Below are 20,456 nucleotides of genomic sequence, written 5' to 3'. Positions count from 1 at the left end.
ATTAATGAGCATTATATGGCATGAGGGCACGAGCAGGAAAGTTCATACAGTGTCATAGTTTAGAGCAGAGATGTGATTTACTATCTTCTGGGTTTTCCTTAAATTGTCAAAATTTGATTTTTAAAATTTTTTTTAAGATTATTTATTTTTAAATCAGAGATACTGGTAAGCATGGAAAACTAATAAAATTATTTAGTTTAAATCAAACGGCTGAGAGAACACCACTAGAAGGAGGGATGCCTTTACAGAGAAAATATCAGATTGCGAGATGGAAGATGGTATTTGTAGTTGGCCATAGTCTGCATGGTGTGTTTCAAGGCTTTCACAGAGCCTGCTGCATGTACCACACTTCTGAATATAAGGTCTGGTAAGTGAGCAGCTGAAGGAACTGCCTCACCTTGCTTTCTGCTTCTGAAAATCTTGCCATTTAATCCCTTGATATTTTTCCTGGACTATGCAGCAGAGATCTATCTGTCCTTTTCTACATCTCCCAGGAGTGTTTTGAAACTAAATTAATGTATGTTTGGCAGCGACTTTGGCAGAAGGTGCTATAGAAGATGCCAAATGCTTCCTTTTATTCACCTTCTTCCTCTCCTGCCCTCTACCTCATGACATTATAACCGAGTTTTATTGTGACTGATATAAGATAAACCTCAGGCATCACTAATAGAATGAAAGATAACAACTCTCATTTGTAAAGTTAAAAGATCCTCTTCTCCCTCACTAAATAACAAACCTCTGTATTTCTCTGATGCAAGTCTTGTAAATAATCTAGAAAACGTCGAAGTTTCTCTTTCTTTTCAGATAGATGCACCCTGTGTGCACCCTAAATGTATACAGCTCTGCTCTGTGTGTGGTGCCTGGAGAACATTTGCTGTATTTAATGCTTTTCCTACTTCTCTAGTCAAAGGGGAAAGCCACAAGCGTACTGTGGTTTCTGTTTTGTTGAACTGCCTCATTGCAGCCACATTCACCTAAGGTATCCTTTTCCAGCTTAACTGCTTTTGTGCTCCATCTTGAGCTATCTCAAGCACCATGAGGAAAGCTTTGGTAATTTGTTTTCAAATTATTGTTGTTTTAATGATGTTACTCTTTGCATATTTTAGGGACGGGAGGAACAATCTTTGCACAGCAACAAAACAGCTGATAACCTTCTATCTGTTGAATTTCCTTTAGTCAAACTGTGGAAGATGATAATTCCAGGTGCATTCAAGAGCAGATATCCAGAATTCCTGAAAGCCAACCATGCACAATGGAGAGTCACCAGCTGTTTAAATAGCTTGCACACACCAGCCTTTGTGTAGCTTTGTGAACAGATATTAAAAAGTTTTTAGGCTTGAAAGCTCCACGTTCTCCAGTGATAAGAGCCAGGTTGGGTGTTTCTAACATGGATTGCTTTTCCTGGTGACTTTCAGGCAAAGTCATTACCACCACCCACACGCACACTGATGGGAGACCACTTTGCTACTTTCATTGCTACTCCCATTTAAATTTTCCCTCCTGCCAGAGTGAGCAGTAAGTGGTCATTTTATTGCTGAACCATAGGGACTGTGCGTGAGCACAGGATGGGTGGCTGCAAAATAACAATGGGTCTAGATAAAACAGATGTATTCCATAAAACAAATTGAGCTGAAGTAATTGGAAGAGGAAAAAAAAAATCATGAGAAGTACATATGCAGGACAAAAAAAGTCTGCATTTCACATTTTTATAAAACGTGCAAAAAAAATATTTTAATGTTGAAGTATGTGTTGAAAAAAAATAGCAGTAGGTAAATGTTGATATTCCTTTGCAAAAATGTCAGCTTCTTAGATGCAATAGATATGCTCAGGGATCATGTATATGTTGCTGTTCCCAACAACAATTCCAGGATAAAAAAAGAGATATTTCTCAGTAATGTTTCATTCTGGTTTTTACTGACATAAAATTGAGGAATGTTGTTGCCACACACATAGACCTAGTAGATTTCTCAAAAATTGACTGTATGACTTGTTTTTAATATATTACTGAATTATTCCTGTTTTTTTTATAAATATAATCTTGCCCTACATCACAGTCTTAATTGTGTTGGATGAAGACTACAGCTTGTCCAACGTTGGGAATTAACTTCATTTCAAACTGAAAACATAACTCATATTTTTCCTAGTGCTCTGTCAAGCGTCTTAGTGACTTGTTGAGTTGGTTTCCACTACTGAAGAGAGACAGGTTATGGGCCCTCATGATTTTATGGATAATCAACAGGGAGGAAAAAAGGAGAAAGAGATTGTCCTGCTTCATAAAACTGTACTCAGTCCTCACTCCCCTCTACCTTGTGCCATAATGGTAGAGCAAAATGATTCTAGGTACAGCCTGGGCTGAACAGAGCTGGTGCAGGTGCTTGTGAGCTGCCCCAGCAAAAACTGGGACCCTATTCCCAGAGATGCACACTGTTTTGCAGTAGGCGTTGATAGTGACAGCAATGACATGGACTGATGGGAACTCATGAGAAAGATGCTGCAAGTCTTCTGAGATCTCATTTTGTGGCATGACCATTTAGGAATTTGTTTAGAAAAATGAACAAAAGAGGGCAGGTCTGCTTAATAAAATGGAAAGGAAACTCTGGTGCCTGGCAACTGGCCTGATATCAGAGAGAGAGATTCATGCCCTAACATTGGATAGGACAGAGGAGAGCCTTGCATACTGCATGGCTCATAGTTTAAGCCTTGCATCTCAGCCCAGGTCACATTCATTAGACTTTAGAGATCGTCAGTGTATCACTTGTGCACAAAACTTTCATTGAAAGCAAAAATTCTGCATGTAATCTTCCAGTTTCCATAATTTTAATTTCCTCAATGCATTCTGGCCACCTCTACTTATTTTCTCAAGTATTCAGAAATCTGAAAATTGAATCAAAAAATATAGACAAAACATGGAATTATATTTGATCTTTTTTCTCTGTGAAATCTTAACCTTTTTACCTGTTTACACCTGCTAATCAGGTGGAATACTTCCTGTGTTCTTTGGGTAGTATTTCAGACAAACATGCTTTCCTCCTAGTGGCTCTTTTGATATCATACTGAACTGACTTAAGTTCATATGATGCAGTGTAGTGCTGACAGTTTGTTTATATGAGAAGGCTTTTTGTGGTTTGCAAGAAAAGATAATCTCAGATCTGTTGTATAGCCTCTTAAATCAGTAGAAAGTCTTGCACTGGTTTGGATGCTGTTAAGTGGCTCTCCGTTGCCATTTTTCTTTAAAATTAAAAAAAAAAAACCCTCAGTTTTATTTAAGAACTAAGTCTAGTTAGGTGGGAGGAGTCTGTCACAGCAGGTCATATTCTTCTCCCAGCATGTGAGGGGTTTTTTGGTGGTTTTTTTGGTGGTTGTTGTTGGTTTTGGTTTTTTTTCCAAGGCCACTTATGATAATATTGCTGCTTACACTTCAAGCTCATGTGTAGAAAATGGGAAACTGTAGGAGCATTAGGAGGACATAACCCTGAAAAACTTTGGGGTAGGCAATTACCTGCCAAACAGCGGAAGTACACAAACATAAAGTGGGACAGGCAGAAAGATATCCAGCTAACAGTAGTGACCTTGCTGTGGATTAATCAGCTGGCTTTGGAAGGCAAGTACACAGCATGTGAAGAATAGCAATGGCAAACAAAAAGAAAACACAAATAAATGAAAAGTGAAATGGCACCAAGCTAACATACCGGTCTTGCAAATCTCAGTGCACATCACCAGTTAGCTGACTTCAGCAGGAAGGGAAATTTCTTGGTGCTCGTCTTCATCTGTTTAGTAGAAAACAATATGATACATTTTCGAAGACAAAAGGCTTTTAAAATGGCCTGTCCTGTTTTCATGCTCCACAAGGGGAAGTAATATATTTGATGTTGTACTTATCTGAGAGTGAGGTTCCACAGCCAAAATGAAAATCTGATTTAAGCGATACTTGCTTTATTGTGTAGTATGAAAACAGCTTCATGTACAGAAAGGCTGGATGATTGGTAATAGTTATGGTCATATTTGGCTTTTGTTAGCTCTAGAAATACTTCTTAGCTTTATATAGAACTGTGAATGTGTAAGATTTTGTAGAGAATGGCAAAAAAGTTTCTTTTCCCATCTCTACCCCTTTATGTTGCTTGTAAGTGTTTGCTCATCACGGTATTCCTAGCTTTCATTATTAAAATAAGCAAAACCTGAATTTGAGATTATTTCATCCAAGCCTATCAAAACATATAATTTTAAAGGTGTGGCATATTCCTTTCCAATTTGTGTCTTACATTCCATGATCTGGTATTTAAGTGATTCTTTTAAAAGAACTTTTCTGCTATTCCACCTGCTGAAATCAAATCTCTTTAAAGATTTAAATACAAATTTACAAACTTGATTGAGCCTTTAGGATTGCTCTCTCCACGTTTTCTCATGTATCCAGTTCTAATGACGCATTCCTTAGGAAATAAGTATGTTACATGATTCCACCTGCAGCGAGGCAGGCAGTTTCAGTACCTATCTCTTGCAGCAGTTCCACACCAGCAGCTCCTGTCTACCTGGCATGAAGCAGCAGGACTGATATATAGCCTGAGCTATGAAAACCTGGTAATGAGCAATAGGCATTAATCACTTTCTCATTCATCTGAACAGGAGGTTTCTATTCAGTGAATCTGAAGCTGATTATCAGTCCTCTGCCCACCCTGTATTTAATGAGTTCTGTCCATCCCTCATCCTCAATGCCTGCACCATCCACTGCACATTTGGGAAGAGGGGAGGAGAAGGAAATGTCCCTGTGATTTGTGTCTTGAGTTACTCTGTGTTAACAAAAGATCCTGGAATAAAACGTCTTCCATCCAAACACTGTAGCAAAGTCTATATTGACTATCTTTTGGAAGAAACGGTTTCACTTTTGAGCTTTTGACTCCTTCCAAAAGAGCAGGAAGAGGCAGATCACTTGATCAATATGTGGCACTGAGTTGTTTAACTATTTCTTGTAGACATTAATGAATGCGTAACAGATACACACACCTGCCAGCGAAGAGAGCACTGTGTCAACACGATGGGATCATTCAAATGTCTTCAGGAATTGAGCTGTCAGCCAGGTTATGAACTTAAGGATGGAGAATGTGTTGGTAAGACAAGTGGTTTTCAGCTGATGCAGTTGCTGTTACCAAAAAGGAAAGGGAAGGGATTGCAAAGCATTTTGTTGTTGCTGGTCTGTGATATCAAGATTATAACTAAAAAACACTGATCATCATGGAAATGTTTGGCTTCATAAGCCCCTTCTGTACATTCATTTATTTGAAATACTTTCTAATGATAGCTATAAATAATTTGGAAAATGCATGAAACCTTATGAATTAGGATTTACCCTGTTTTTAAGGGGTTAGAGAGAGATCTCACTGATGGAGAAACTCCTTTTATGCTCCTCTGGGTACCTCTGCTTTCCTCTGAAGGGGCTAATAGATACTGTTTGCTGTTGAATACTGAATGGATCATGGGGCTTACTCAGTCCAGTCCTTCCCGTGTCTAGGAGGTCTGTCTGCATTTATTTACATTTGGAATGGTCATGGGGTTAAGAAGATATTCTTCATCTCGCCCTTCTTGGTCTGTATAGAGGTCTAATGGAGAAGGTAACGTCAGTAGTCATAGCATAGCAGAAGTTGCTCTGCAGCACTAGAGCATGCAAGAGACACATGTGCCCTGCCTTCCAGGGCATAAGTCAGTGTTATTTACTCCTAGATTTTTTTATACAAAGAGTTTCCTGACAGCTGGAGTAAGAGATGCCTAAGGAAAGAACTTAGCTCTTGATATATGAGGTTATAAAATTGAAATTATCAGAAATCTTACTTTATATACAGCTGTCATAAGTAAACCTTGGTTTACTTGAAGAGGCTGTTTGTGAACATCTTGTTCTGTTGTCTGATTCTTCTATAGCATTTCTAACATTTATTGCTAATCTAAATTGCTTTCTAGTCTTAAAGTTAGATTATAACAGGTTATAAAATTTATGAATTGTTTCAAAGTAGCCTTTAAATTAATGACTTATAAGAAAGACTAGAATTCCAGAACTACTCTGGAAATTGCCTGCAAATAACTATTGAATTTGCAGAGGCCTATGAAATACTGAATTCCACATTTTTTATTTCTCTTAGTCAATAAATATGGTTGGAAGACCATATAGTACCTTCTGGGAGACTGGTGATGTTTCCTCGTGACCTTAACATTTAACTGAGGAGTTAGAGTAGAACGAGAAGCGCCAACAGTTCTTCCTGGAGGGGGAACCCCTCAACTGTGGAGTTTGCTCCATTTATCTTTATCTTCTAGTAAAGGTGTTCATCATAGGAAGTGTCCTCAGGAACCAATGCATGTTATAGCAGCATTTGAAAATATTCACAGGAACTGAATTTCAAACTGAATTCTGTTCCTAGGTGGGGTTTCTTCAACTGGAAAATGGAAGCAATGCCACTATACCAGCTGATCCATGCAGTTACTCAACACAGACCAGTTGAGTGTAAATTTATAAGTTTGAAACTTGCAGGAAGTGTTTTCAATGTGCCTAGAAAGCAAGCATTAAGTTGGTGAACATAATTTGAGAAATAATTTCATATAAATAGTAAAAATTGAGAAAGCTGTGTTGAGCTCGGCTGCAGAGTAAGAAAAAAAAGCTGCATTTGTTACTAATATTACTACCTCTCATTCAGATTTTTTTCAGAATAGTTTTCAGAGTTGGATAAGTGTTTGTTTTGTGTACATAAGTACATATATATACACACATGTGCCAGTGTACACAGTGAGATCCCAGCCCTGTTCAAATGAGGTGCCCTATTAGTATGAAATTCAGTGGAGGTAGGTTTCTATGTAGAATTCCTGAGGTATATAAGGAATAAGAGACCATTTTGCTTTTGAAAGAGTGTGGTACGCATTTTATTATGTGTACCTTATTCCTAGTCTTAATTTGGGTCTAGGATTTTAAAACTGCAGATGTTTCAGTATTTGTGGTTTACAAGAGATGCTGTGAACAAGGCAGTAAGGACCTGAAATCAAATGTGCTGCAGGACCCGACAAATTCTGAAGCCTGTGCTGAAGAGGTTGTCCAAGAGCAAACCTCAGATTTCCCATAAGCAATGTTGGGTGTCTGGCTTAAATAATGCTTCCTAACTTCCTTTCTGAGAAGTTAACTAGTGATGAAGACTACTGAAAATTACAGCTTAACTAGTCACAATCTGGTGTTTTGATCTGATTAACAGATATTGATGAATGTGAGAGAGGAACTCATAGTTGTAAAGTAAACTTCGTTTGTCAGAATACAGAAGGATCATTCTACTGTGAGTCAAAGCAACGCTGCATGGATGGATTTTTACAAGACCCTGAGGGAAACTGTGTTGGTAAGTGTGACCAGCAATATGTTTGTAATATGTGCAGCAGCACTGGCCAACTCCTGTTTCTTTTAGCCTGTCCAAGTGGTGTATATTGACCACATGTAGTTTTCCTCAAATCCTGCTGTGAATTTAATTTAAACATTGCTGTCCTTTTTAAAATATGCATACTCGCATATTGAATTTGAAAGTGTTACCACAGCAGACCTTCATCAGCCTTATCTTTGCAGCACAATAAATTGAAATGAAGGAAAAGAAGTGACAGCTGGAAGAAAACAGACCGGAAAGGTTAAATAGCTTCTCTCACTGTTGTAATTCATTTTCTTCACCAGATATTAATGAATGCACATCTCTCCCTGAGCCGTGTAAACCAGGATTCAACTGCATCAATACTGTTGGGTCTTACACCTGCCAAAGGAACATGCTGACATGCAGCAGAGGCTACCACTCCAATGAGGAGGGAACCCGATGCATCGGTAAGGTCTGACTCCAGTGTCTGGTCAGGTGCCCTCTCAGAGGAGAGAGTACATTACAGTTCTAAAAAGTAGTTTTGAGTTACCTCCAGATTCCTAAATTTATTTGAGAAATGGGAATTTGCTGTGTGCATTTGCTGTCCGAGCAGCTCAATGATTTGTTTGCTCTACAGGCTGCTGCACCGATGTCTGACTGCTGCCTGGAGTTCCTCTGGGTGTGCTGGGTGACATTGGTTTTGACTGCATATGAGATTTACTGGCTTCCATTCTGTAGTGATTTAGTTAGTTTTTAACCTCATGCTGTCAGTCAAAACCACAATCCTTTGCTGTTTTTTACAGTATCTTACTGTAAGTGATTTGATCTGAAGCCATGGGATGCAGCAAATGAGAACCACTGAGTTTGTGCACTTACGAGAGTAGTACTAAGTGGATGTTCTTTGTAGTGCTATGAATGGTGTTCCCCATTTACATCCAGTTGTGTGTACATTTAGGATAAATTCTTACTTTCTTAATGAAAAGAATGTTGAAATATTCATACAGGCTGGCATGCAGCTTGATTCTGATTTGTATTTGTTCCAATGTGTTTATGGAGTTACTGACTCAGAATAGCAATTTCATCTCTTATTAGCATTTGTTCTGTAAATGAGCACACTAGGCACAAATGGATTGAAAGCTTGGACCTTGGTGCCCAAGGCAAGGCTGGCTATGTACTTTTTGAATTCCCTGTGTTCTGTATGACATGAAATAGGAAATTATACAATGGCAGGAGAAAAAGAAGACAAATCAGTATTTTGGTTAGTGATGATATCATAATAATTCCTACTTATGTTCCCTTTGAATAAAAGGAAGGATGAAAAAATAAACAAAATATGCTTTTGTGATGCTGCAGGTGGGTGGAAGCTGTGTTGGTCGCGACTAGCAACTTGTAGTGGAAAATAGCAGTATAGCTAAAAGATCCCATTCCTGCGTAAATTTCAGCATTCTCCTTTTTGCTTTTTGTTACACTGTATTTCCCTTCATGATTTTACCCCCAGGACTATCCAGACTATGCTTGGCCAGTGAGAAGGTGGGGAAGATTTGGAAGTAGCAGAAGACGGGGACAGTTTATGTCTGTAACTGAGGAAACTGAGAAAGCTTCCTAATACAGCTCTAGGTGGTTGTGTTTTGTAAATTTGGGGCAAAGTAGTGCGGTCTCACTTGCTGTCCTATTACATAGCAGCCTGAAATATTTCATTTCTTACAAAGGGAAGGTCCAAAAGTCCTGTCTCAGTTGCTGTAAAGACACAGTTCCTCAGCTGGTTTCGATCAGTCCTGTTTCAGCAAAGTCAGCTGGGCTAGGTACGTTTGCACCACCTGAAATGTGGTGACCCTGAAACTGTTTTTAGGGTTACCACCATGCCAACATCTCCATGAAGACCATTTTTTTCACAAGTCAGCAGTCATCATTGAGCAGCTCAGAAGTCCTGGCTGTAGTGCTAACAGCCTTTGTTTTCAAGCCCTGCTACTGGCTAGGGCAAATTATATGCCTAAATTTCAAACTGATAGTTTATAGAAAGAATCCAGTTTTTTTCCCCAGTTGTTCCTAAAAAAGAGCGACTGTGTGTAAATATGTGATAGAGGAGGAAATTGCCATTATTCATACAGCATTTATATCTTTAAAGCATGATGAGATAACACAATGCGCTGTAATTACTGATGATACTGTACTTTGTGTGACTGACAGTGCTTTTAGGGAGCAGGTATAAAGAAGCTCCTCTAGTCTGAATTTGGGAAAACAAATGTTTAATGTTAATTGGTGATTTCTCTTTGCTGTGTGCACTCTGTCTCTGCAGTCTACATCTTTTGCTATTTTTTTGGTTTGGCTTTCTTTAAGTAGGCAGAGAGCATGGAGAAGAAAAAAGAAAAGCATATGGTCCTAATTTCCTCTCTCTATGATAAAGACTAGTTTCTTTAAGGCATTACAATAGCTAATTAGATTCCTGATTCAGATTTATTCACAGTAATAAATACATCATCTGCACATGTTTCTCCAGCAGAACTACTCTTGTATGGTCATATTCTCTGTTTAGAGGATTCATCTCTTTAAAATGTTCATGTTTTCTGATTTAGTAAATTAGTTACTAAAAACTACCTCTTACACTTAACTGAAAACCACTGTAACTATTGTGAAATATAGCACACTTCTGATGATGTAATGACCTCAAACTAATTGAAGTCTGAGCACAATGGAATATACTATTTTGGACAAACTAATGAAATTAGTTAATTCATTACAAATAAAACTGCTACTTCACAAATTTGTATCTGCATTAGAAACTTCCTTGTTTTGATGCTACCTCTGATCTTAAAAGAAAATGAGGAGACAGTGTTTCAGCAGAAATCTATGAGCCCGTCAGGAATTCTTTGCTTGGCGAGCGGCATTCCTTGCCATCCCTAACCCCGGTGCCAGCAGGGACTGTGTAGGTGGGAATCTGTGCTGAAATACTGAACAACGTCTTTGTTAACATCTCTTATCGTGGTTGATATAATCCACTTTTCCAAATCCAAGTTTCTGTGATAAGTAACTTGCTCTCACTTCCCTATCATTTTTGCAGCAAGTGACTGCTTTTCAGAGCACTCTCCAAGGCTGTTGTTTGATGGAGAACTGCCCAGGAACCCTCTGAAATGAAATAGTGCTCAAATTTATGACTTCAAATAGGGTAGTATGGAGAACCTCCAGCCTTAGACTACCCTCTTAATTAATATTACATGAACAGGGATTTGGGTGGTAAAAGTAGCTGAAGATGTGAATAATAGGAAGGAAGCAGGATCTGATGGCTTAAGAAATGGCAGAACTCAGAATACTTGAAGAAACAAGTTTCTGAGGGTTAATCGGACTTTTTGATGCTTCTTCTCACAGATGGTAACAGGGATTTCTTAGATACTGATGAGCTATTTAGTCATGTTACAAGTCTTGTAAATCAGTGTGTATTGAAAAGTCTCATCTTCATCTGAGGCTTTTTAAAATGAGATTGGAAGTGATGCATGTGAGTGGAGAAGCAACTAATTTGTTGGTATTGGATTTTGGATGAGAGGCCATGAGGAACATCAAAATGTGAATTGATTGAGAAAAGAAAAATCAACATTGGGAAAGAGCAAAAGGTAGACAGCAGAAGCAAGACTGAAAGGGCAACTGGAGATGAAAATAGCAATTGCTTTAATTGAAGGGATGAACAGAATTTCTGGCTAGTTCTTGTTTTGCTTTAAATGGCTTGCTGTGACTCACGTAGTGGCAGAACATCAGAATAGGGTGTTTAAATGTCATGGTTTGATCAGAATCAAAATGTGTTTACATTGAAATGCAGAATATGCTGGGAAAGCTTCATTGCCATTACCGTTTTCATTTTTAAGATAATGTATTGCTTTTCAAAAGTTTGACTTAGAGATCCGTAAAGCTGACTCTGAGAAGAGCACGGTGGGAAAAGCTGATATTCTTTGTTCTGTCCAGGGGACAACCCTAACAGTTTCTATTCCTGTTATTTATTTATTTTTTTCTCTTCATAAACATTGATTTTCAGCAAACTATATTTCACCTAATTGCTTTGTCTGGTTCTGCAGATGTGGATGAATGTCAAGCTGGTGTACACCGTTGTGGCGAAGGGCAGATTTGTCATAATCTTCCTGGGGCTTATCGCTGTGACTGCAAGATGGGGTATCAGTACGATGCATTCAGCAGAAGCTGCATTGGTATGTAAGGCACAAGATGAGATGAAATGACTGATTGATTGAGCCTTGGACCTCAAGGCAGTATTTAGCACCATTGTGGTGTGCAGTTATTAGTTCTGCAATGCAGTGCCTCAAAAGATAATGGAATCACCTCCAAAGCAGCCGTCGTTCGGTGTGACTGGCCATTTAGAGCTCTGCCACTCCGTGCTGTGATTTCAGACCAGGTACCCTTGGTTTGGTTTAGCTGCAATTTATCAGTTAAAGTCATCTGCGAAGTACTTTCCTATGGGTTATGCTTCTGCTGCTGTAGAAATTTAGCTGTCTGAAGATTTCACAAGTTTCTTCATAAGAGACTATGTATGATACAGCATTTTGTATTTTATCGCTACTGTACACCAATTAGAGCGCAAAGTCAGACAGCATAAAACCTAAGGTTGCAGCATTTCATGCTCTGCAAATCAGTCTCTGACACCTTTTAAAATATCCTCCTGCATCCTGCTTGATGCTTTTGTTTCTAAGTTGATTGTATATTTGCTTGTTATGCTGGCAGATATAAATGAGTGCTGGAATTACCCTGGACGCTTGTGTCAGCACACGTGTGAGAACACCCCTGGGTCCTACCATTGCACTTGTTCTTCTGGTTTCCGCTTGTCTTACGATGGGAAGCATTGTGAAGGTACCAGACATTTTTTCTGTGAAGAAGAAACTGCAGTGTGAATTAAGGGACTTTAGAGAAGGAGCTGAGGTGAAATATAAATACAGACAACCCATGATTTATGTGTGCTCAAATTTGCAGGTATTCAGTTGAACACTCAAACTGTCAAATGAGAGCTGACAAGTTTCTCCTCTTTCTTCCTTTCCCTCACATACTTTTTCCTTTCCTTCCAGATGAGAGAAAAGGAGAACATAACAAAGTTAGAACAGGAGACTTTTCATTCAAATTTTAATAAAGATGAAACTTGGTGGTGACAAAACTTGAAAAAAATTATTTTGAATTAAATGGAAATTGTTTAAGTTCTCTGTGATTTTTTTAAGGCAATGATCACATATTTTTAATAATCCGTAACATATAAGGTCTGAAACAGGTATTTGTATGTGTATGTGTTTTCATTGGCATATATAGAAATGAAATTCAGGTGCAACAGACATCCTCACGCTTCTTGGCATTCTGCCTAGGGAGCAGAAACATCTTCTTGGGACAGTTTAGTCCATCCTTATTCACTCTGACTTGAAGAATGTGGTAGCTGTTCTCAGGGGCAAGAAATAGTGGAAGATACTGTTCTGAGCCACTGTGGCAATGTCTGTGGGTTTGTTTTTGGATACAGATGTGAATGAGTGCGATACTAGTCCCTGCAGCCAGGAGTGTGCCAATGTTTATGGTTCCTATCAGTGTTACTGCAGGCAAGGTTTCCAGCTAGCAGAAGATGGGCATTCTTGTAAAGGTAAGGCTGCTGCTTTGTCAGCTCAAGGTAAATATGTGTATACTCTTTAACGGTCAGGGCTGTCTAACTCTTTAACAGTAAGTGCTGTCTAACTCTCAGCAGCACCTAATGCTGCAGGTGATACCTAAGGGTGGTTGCAAGTTAACCCTGCTGCAGAAGCTGCAGAAGGTAACTGCAGCTATTGGAAAATGCAGTTCGTTTTCATGCCTCCTACCTGGGGCTGGAATACACTTGTGTGACTGCAGAACTGGTTAGGTTATTGTTTCATGGGGCTAGAGCTGATGATTGAAGAAATTAGAAGGGAAGATACGTTTACCTCTATCGTATCAATTAAAGCCTCCACTCAGCCACAGTTGAGTGAAGGCTTGCTCTTCTGCTCATGGTGGGTGAATGAGGAGTAGAGTGATCAGAATGGAGAAAGGAAGGGTTTTACCTCTTTTCTTGAAGTTACCAATACTGATATATTGGAGAGTCTCTCTTTAAGAAATGGTGAAGAAACCCACATTCCTCCGAGCACAAGGAAGCCCTCAAAGCAATCCTAGAAGAATTACAGAGGTACCAGAGAGAGTTTTTCCAACTCAGATGTGCCCTAGACTTGTTGCTCTTTTCCATGAGTCCCAGCTACTTGCAACCAGTGTGTTTGGGAGCAGTCTTGTGTTCAGCATTTCAGAAAAGCACCACCAACAGTCCTAGAGCAATATCAAACTTTCATGGTTGCATTCTCATTTAAAAATATATTATAAATGCATCAGATAAGAATCTCTTTGTGTTCTACAGCTTCCCTTTTCAGATTTCTGTTCTTCTTTTTTTCATATGTTTGTAATTTTGTTTTTTTCCCAGATATTGATGAGTGCACCCAGAGTGCAGGCATTCTTTGTACTTTCCGCTGCGTGAATGTTCCTGGTAGTTATCAGTGTGCTTGTCCTGAGCAGGGATATACCATGGCAGCAAATGGAAGAACCTGTCGAGGTAATGAGGAGTTTAGGAACTGAAAGGATTATCTCATGAAGCTTTAATCCTTGGAATGATCTAAGATATTATGGTTATTCAATCAAGTCTCCGTGTTTTATATTAGCCGCTGTTAAAAAGCCAGTATTTGACAAAGTTGCCAAATACCGTTATCTGCAATATCAACTTTTTCCCGTGTTAGAAGAAAGTACTGTGGCAACTCAGCTGTCAATGTGAGCTAATTGTTTAAATGAGTTCCTGAGGGAGCCCATTTCATCATTCAAATTGGGGCACTTGATTACTTGCATGAGCTGTACATGCACCTTGGCACAGCAGTAAGTGATCTGTTTTTTTTAGAGGTGCCAGATGTAGAAATCTGTGGCTTCATTACGAGTTGCAGTTTCCTGCCCCAGAAAACTGGGAGAGTGATGTAGGAGCTGCAATGGGAACTTGGACAACCAGAAGTCTGCCACCTAAGCTTAATTATGTTGGCGTTAGTAAATGTTAGTGTAAATGACATGTATCTTCCACCTCCCCCCTGCGTCTTTTCTCCAGAATCATAGAAATGTCGTCTTGGTGTCTGGTGTTTTTCATCTGGTGCACAGCTGTCTGTTTTTGAAGTAAAAATCCCCCATTTCCAAAGGATGCACTGACTGTGTAATGATGATTGAAGATCTGATTACCTTTATGTACTCTACATGCATTCCTGCAGTCGGTTACACTAACTACCAGGCATTTCCTGCTCTTAGTTTTTCAGGAACCCTTCACATAACTTTTCGTTATGTATCTCCTATGCTTAAATTCTCTTCTCAGTGGTAACGACAGTGAATTTACACTGTGTAAATCATGAACAACATGAGCATACTTGATCCTGACTTTGAAGCAGAGAAACGGACTAAATGACAAAACCTTTTGAAAAGATTTTAAAAGATTTTTTTTAATGTGTTTTTAAGTATGGACGCAGTTATATCCATGTGCATTTAAATTCGTACATAAAAGTCACCTTTAGAAAACTGCAGCTAAAACTCTCCTCAGGCTTTGGTTTTTGGTTGGTTTTTTTTTTTTTTTTCCTGCTAACTATGAGTGCTGGCATGTTAGTTGCCACCTCTGCCAGCAGTGAGATTTGAGCTGAGGACGTTAATAGCGTGAGTCACCGTGTTAATCGGCCAGCACAGCTCTCCCGAGCCGGAGGCACCTGGCGTGCTCCAGGCGCTGGAGGAAAAAGCTTTGCCCCACAGACCTATGGATCGCACTTGCATCCTTTGTGTGGTGTGAAATCCTCTCTGTGCGCTCACCCTGTGCGGTGAGGCTTCCTCTTGTACAGACTAGCCCTGCTAAGTGAGCTGTATGGCAACACTTGGAAGAGCTTTTCGAAGTATCTATGCTGCCTGGTACATGCACCCGCCTTCGAGGGCGAAGTTGGTCTGCTCGCAGAACTTAGCTCTGTGCATGGCTGGGTGAGCTGGCATTTAGTCAGGCGCTGGAAGTAACCCCTGGGTACGTGCCCTTTTTTTTGAGCTCTGAAAGTTTGTAGTTACAAGTTTGGGCAGGCTTATATATTGACGTCTCTCTGAAAACGTGGTCAGAGAAACTGAATTGATGTCAGCTGCGCTAAACTCAAGACAAATATATTGGTTTCCACCAGCTAAAGACCTGGCTCCAGCTGCTCGTCATCTGACCAGTTCTTAAGAGTTACTGGTGGTACGTTCTTTGTACCTTTTTTTTTTTTCCAAACAGATGAGTTGTATCTCGTGTAATAGCATCTCAACATATGGATCTTTTTGGAGAAACTGCCTACGGTATTTTGCAGCCCATCCAAACTGGTGAAGTGAGTGCTTTCATGACAATGATTGCAATATGGAAGAAATTTTCTTTTCACCTAGGGGCACTTCTGAGAATCAGCAAGGGATTTAATTTACTTTGATTGTCTCCTACTTCCTATTGTATACTTTTCTTTGCAAGACTTTTAAACAAGTCAGTTCAGTGTATGAGATCAGTGCGCATCCCAGGGGAACGGAAGGAGCAGGAGGTTATAGTTTTCCTCTAAGAGTCTCTCTCCTCTGTGACAATTGGCAGAACTGCAGAGCCCTACACAGTCCACATGGTTTGTCTGTTAGCATTTATTTCATTTTAAAGCCTCCGTGCGTTGTCTAGACATTTGGGAGTACACAATGTGACTGTGAGATCTTTGCCAATATTTTCTGCTCAAGCTGGATCCTTGTTATTGCATCTGGTTTTCAGCATTTTAAGGTCCGTGGCTTGGGCTTGTGCATATGTATTATTTAGGTAACCACGTTTATGCCCTAGGCCATAATGAGTCTTTGAGCTTTAAATGTTCTTTTTTGTCTTCTGCAACATTACTTCTCATTATGGGGAGATATTTATATTTAACTTAAATTTTCAAAAAAGTGTGCCTTGTTCTAAAGTGTTGTTCTTAAATTCCCATATTTCATCACAGTCTGGGGGACCTTATATCTCCTGGATCATGCAGCTGTACAGCAGTGGTTACTTTGCTTTGTATTTGCCCCCTGCTTTAATCCAGAGCAACCTTCATGCATAGATAAGTTCTTCTGCTGACATAGCCCAGCTTTCTCAATTCTCAGAAAATCAGTGAGAAGGTCCTGTTCGCTTTTAACATGGGTTGGTTACATTCTGAAGGGATTTGTTTATTCCTGAGGGATAGCTTTTGTCACAACAGGCTGTGAATGGCTAATATGTGGGCAGACATAGGGTGTCCCTTCATCCATTCATTACGTGTGTTTGCTCTGCGGAGGGGAAGGCCCCTCAGCAGACTGAGTGATGGGGGAATGTTTGTTTGCTCGGGATATGTGGACATTTTACAGCCTTGTCTGTGAAGAAGGAGCCATTGTGATCACACACGTTATGCAGTGTATGAGCGATTTATTGCAGTGGCCACCTTTCAAGGGCTGTCCCTCGTACTCCAGCGCTTGCATGCAGTGTCTACACCATGCACAAGTCCATGCACATGCTCTGCTGTTTGAAACCGGTTAGATGCTTCCCCCGGCTATTGAGCTTATCATGTGTGCACTGTGCTTACGTGCTGAACAGCATAGGAACACCATGCTTGTTTAAAAACACCTCGCATGACACAGGCAAGCTCTAAGCATGAAACTGTGGTTCAGGGAGTACCAGTGACCTGTGAAGCTGTAAAAATTGGCCCATCACTATCAAGAAACTATTTAAAAACTATCTTCAGTCAGAACAGCTGGGGAAAGCTTACACAGCAGCTGCGAGGACAGACAGGTTGGCTGGTGTGAGAAGTTTAGGGTTCCATTGCCTTAGACTACTGCTATCTAGTTATTTTATTCTGTTTCCTTTCAGTCTAGTTTATAGTATTGCTTACAACACATCTCTGACATCTCAGGAGCAAGGGAGAATATGACAACAGAGGCGATTCTGTGTAGATCTTCAGGTTTGGTTCAAACTAAACATGTCCATGGTTGGTTTTTATTGCAGTGGGAAGTGGCAAGACAGGAGGATCTTGGGGTGTGAGAACTTTTTTTCCTTCTCATGTTTATTCTCCACAAAGTTAAACCCTGTGTTGCATCAGGTGTGTTTGGAAGGAGAATAGCTAGGTTCACAGGGGTGTGCCAATGCTTGCAAAGTACAGGTAAAGAAACAAACTTCCCCCGCTGTAGGCAGCCAGCCCTGGCCATGCGCTGGGTGGCTGCAACTGGCTGTGCTCTCTGCCAAGCAGGGGAAGAACTATCAAACAACCTGGAAAGGATCACAAGCAATTTGTAGGGAAGAGTGGGCTCCCTTGTTTATTGCACACACTGCCGAGCGGCAGTCATCTCTTATTAACTGATAATGTCAAGGAAGGAAATTTTTTTCCGCAGAAGACACATGAATTTTAGCAGAATTGGAATCAACATGATTTACCCTGTCACTCCAAATGCCAGCAAGTGTCTGTGTGCAGAGAGATGAACCTGACACACCTCACCTGAACATGCATTTCACAGCCCAGGTGTTTCCTGCAGGGTTCTCGCAGTCCTAGTCTGCAGGCAGCAGGCATGGGTACTGAAGAGGTAACACACAGCAACTGAGTGGTGAAGACCAGAGCCCTCAGCTTGCAGAGCCAAACCCACAGACTCCTCTTGCTTCTCATGCACACAGAGAGTCCCATAAGCCATAAGCATATTACAGCCCATGAATTGTGATTACTTCTTATTTTTGAACTTAGCATGTCTTTTTCCTTGTGTTTCTTCTTGTTAGATATCGATGAATGTGCAATAGGAACCCATAACTGTTCAGCTGCAGAGACTTGCTATAACATCCAGGGCAGCTTCCGCTGCCTGTCCTTCGAGTGCCCTTCCAACTACAGAAAAGTATCTGACATGTAAGTATTGCCATTGCAACAAAGCCAGCAGCCCAGTCCAGTGGCTGTGGATGTTACATAGTGCTTTAGTTTGTGGCTGGGTCTAAGTGCTCAGAGCTCTAAGAAGATGCTTCAGCACCTGGAGCACATAGAGTTTCCCCGTATAGAGTTTCTGTCTGGTTTTGCCTCTTCCATCTTCCAAGCCCTAAAGCCCCCATTTGTCCTCCAACTGCTGCTCTAACAGCAGTCATCAGAGCTTGCAGCTCTACAAGGGCTCTGTTTATAATTAAGTTTTAAAAAAATAAGATCTTCTATGCTGCTTATATCATTGCAGTAGCTGCCAGGCTACTCAGTGCACCACTTTTACAGTGGTTTGGGGGCTCCCTGTTTAATATTCAGATTGCAGTTCCTCAGAGAGTGTTGAAATGTTGCAGGGGAGCAGGATAATGAGCTTGCCAGGCTACAGGATTCTGGGAATGGCACACCCCCACAGCTTCCAGCTCCTCAGCAGCTGTGGCTCAGGAGCCCCAAAATCTCCCGAGCCATTTCCTGCCTCAATGGCTGCCAGTGCTTTGGGAAGCCATATTTAGCTGCTTATGACTTAAAACGTACTTTTCCTGTTTTACAGAATTAAGCAGCTCTGCAAGTTGAGGAGCTTGTTTCCCATTTCCATGTTTTAACTACCTTTTTAAGTGTTTTTCTTCTTATTTTCTTGGAGCGCTGTCCCAGGCTTGTGCTGTCAGTGATGAATCACAGACTCCTTTTCCAAGTTCTGTGCTGCTTGCAGCATGACTCTGGCTCTTTCCTCGTTGTGGAGCTTCCCAATACAGCTCCTCATGCCCATGATCTTTTTCTTACGCTTTTGTACGCTGACAATTACATCATTTACAAATGCTTTATGGGCACTGTAAAAGCAGAACAAGGAGCTGGTAATTACGCAGCTGAAGTTTGGGACTCCTGTTTGTCTAATAGTTTTGCAATACTCTGAAATACATATATTTTTACCTGCTGTTACATGGACACTGATTGTGCTTCATTTCTTATCTCTTAGGAGGTGTGAACGAATCAGTTGTTTTAATTATCTGGACTGCCAAAATACCCCGGTGCGCATTACCTATTACCAGCTGAACTTCCAAACCAATATCGTGGTCCCAGCTCATATTTTCCGTATTGGACCATCGCCTGCCTATGCTGGAGACAACATTATCCTTACTATCAACCAGGGAAATGAAGAAAACTACTTCAGCACTCGAAGGCTGAACTCGTACACAGGCATTGTCTATCTTCAGCGACAAGTGAAAGAGCCTAAAGACTTTTTGTTAGATGTTGAAATGAAACTATGGCGTCAGGGAACATACACTACTTTTCTTGCCAAAATTTACATTTTCATCACAGCTCATGCGTACTGAAGCATGTATTGACATTGGATTTTATTGGTGCTATGCTCTTTAACTGTTCTACCAAAGCTTAATACTGTTGAACTGGCATTTAACGTATCTAGCCTTTATATTATTTTTCTATCATTGCTTTAAACTTTTTTATTGGTTGTGTAAATTAAGTTAATTTTTATCTTTTTGTTTTGTTTTGTTTTCTTATGCAATTCTTTACATCATCATTTGACAATGAACACAGGAAGGATTAGAAAGGCAATACATACGTTGTGTTAAATGCTGGAATCTTTTCTTAGAAATTATTTTTAGGTTTAGTCACATCTGCAGGGTATTGCACTAGAGAGGAAAGATGTTCACTTGGGAGTATTGGTTTTTGCCACTAAGGGAAAAAACCTTGAGCAATTTCTCTTTATTACACAAACTTATGGTTTGGCTTAGCCACTGACTTCACTGAGGTTTCTCTGTGTTGAGATGCTGTGTCGAAGGCCGTATGTGTACACTGACGATTAGCTCGCCTCATATTACCGGTTTATTTTCCTCCTTCCAACTTGCATAATATGTTGCCTAAAAATATATATGAATAAAAGAAAACTCCACCAGTGAAAAAGCCTATGAATGAGTCTTGCTTTAGTAGGACTACTCATATGCTAAATATTTGCAAGACCAAGGCCTTAAGAGAATGTCATGCTTTAGGGTAAAAGCTCACATCATTGCCATTTTTAGTAGTTTTCTTCATAGGTGCTGGGATTCCTCTCTACACAGACTCTTTCTATTTAGGTAACTATACATACAGATTAGATGCTTTGTAA

The 20,456-nt window shown here is 40.1% G+C and overlaps 1 protein-coding gene across 1 annotated transcript in view; it reads left to right on the top strand.

The window, feature by feature from the left end:
* The window catches only part of FBLN2 (fibulin 2), an 86,780-nt gene extending 66,548 nt beyond the window's left edge, over positions 1–20,232 (top strand). The window contains exons 9-17 of the mRNA XM_010584409.1: positions 4,968–5,102; positions 7,221–7,358; positions 7,682–7,825; positions 11,420–11,548; positions 12,078–12,203; positions 12,853–12,969; positions 13,810–13,938; positions 18,154–18,277; positions 19,308–20,232. Coding sequence (XP_010582711.1) covers positions 4,968–5,102; positions 7,221–7,358; positions 7,682–7,825; positions 11,420–11,548; positions 12,078–12,203; positions 12,853–12,969; positions 13,810–13,938; positions 18,154–18,277; positions 19,308–19,665 — 1,400 coding nt within the window. The 3' untranslated portion in view covers positions 19,666–20,232. The remainder of the gene's footprint in view (positions 1–4,967; positions 5,103–7,220; positions 7,359–7,681; positions 7,826–11,419; positions 11,549–12,077; positions 12,204–12,852; positions 12,970–13,809; positions 13,939–18,153; positions 18,278–19,307) is intronic.
* Positions 20,233–20,456: the final 224 nt, after the last annotated feature.

Source organism: Haliaeetus leucocephalus, unplaced genomic scaffold, assembly GCF_000737465.1.
Source record: "Haliaeetus leucocephalus isolate CR32 unplaced genomic scaffold, Haliaeetus_leucocephalus-4.0 Scaffold984, whole genome shotgun sequence".
Taxonomy (NCBI): domain Eukaryota; kingdom Metazoa; phylum Chordata; class Aves; order Accipitriformes; family Accipitridae; genus Haliaeetus; species Haliaeetus leucocephalus.
The sequence above is the reverse complement of the archived record's forward strand: the minus strand, read 5'-3'. Positions and strand labels throughout refer to the sequence as shown.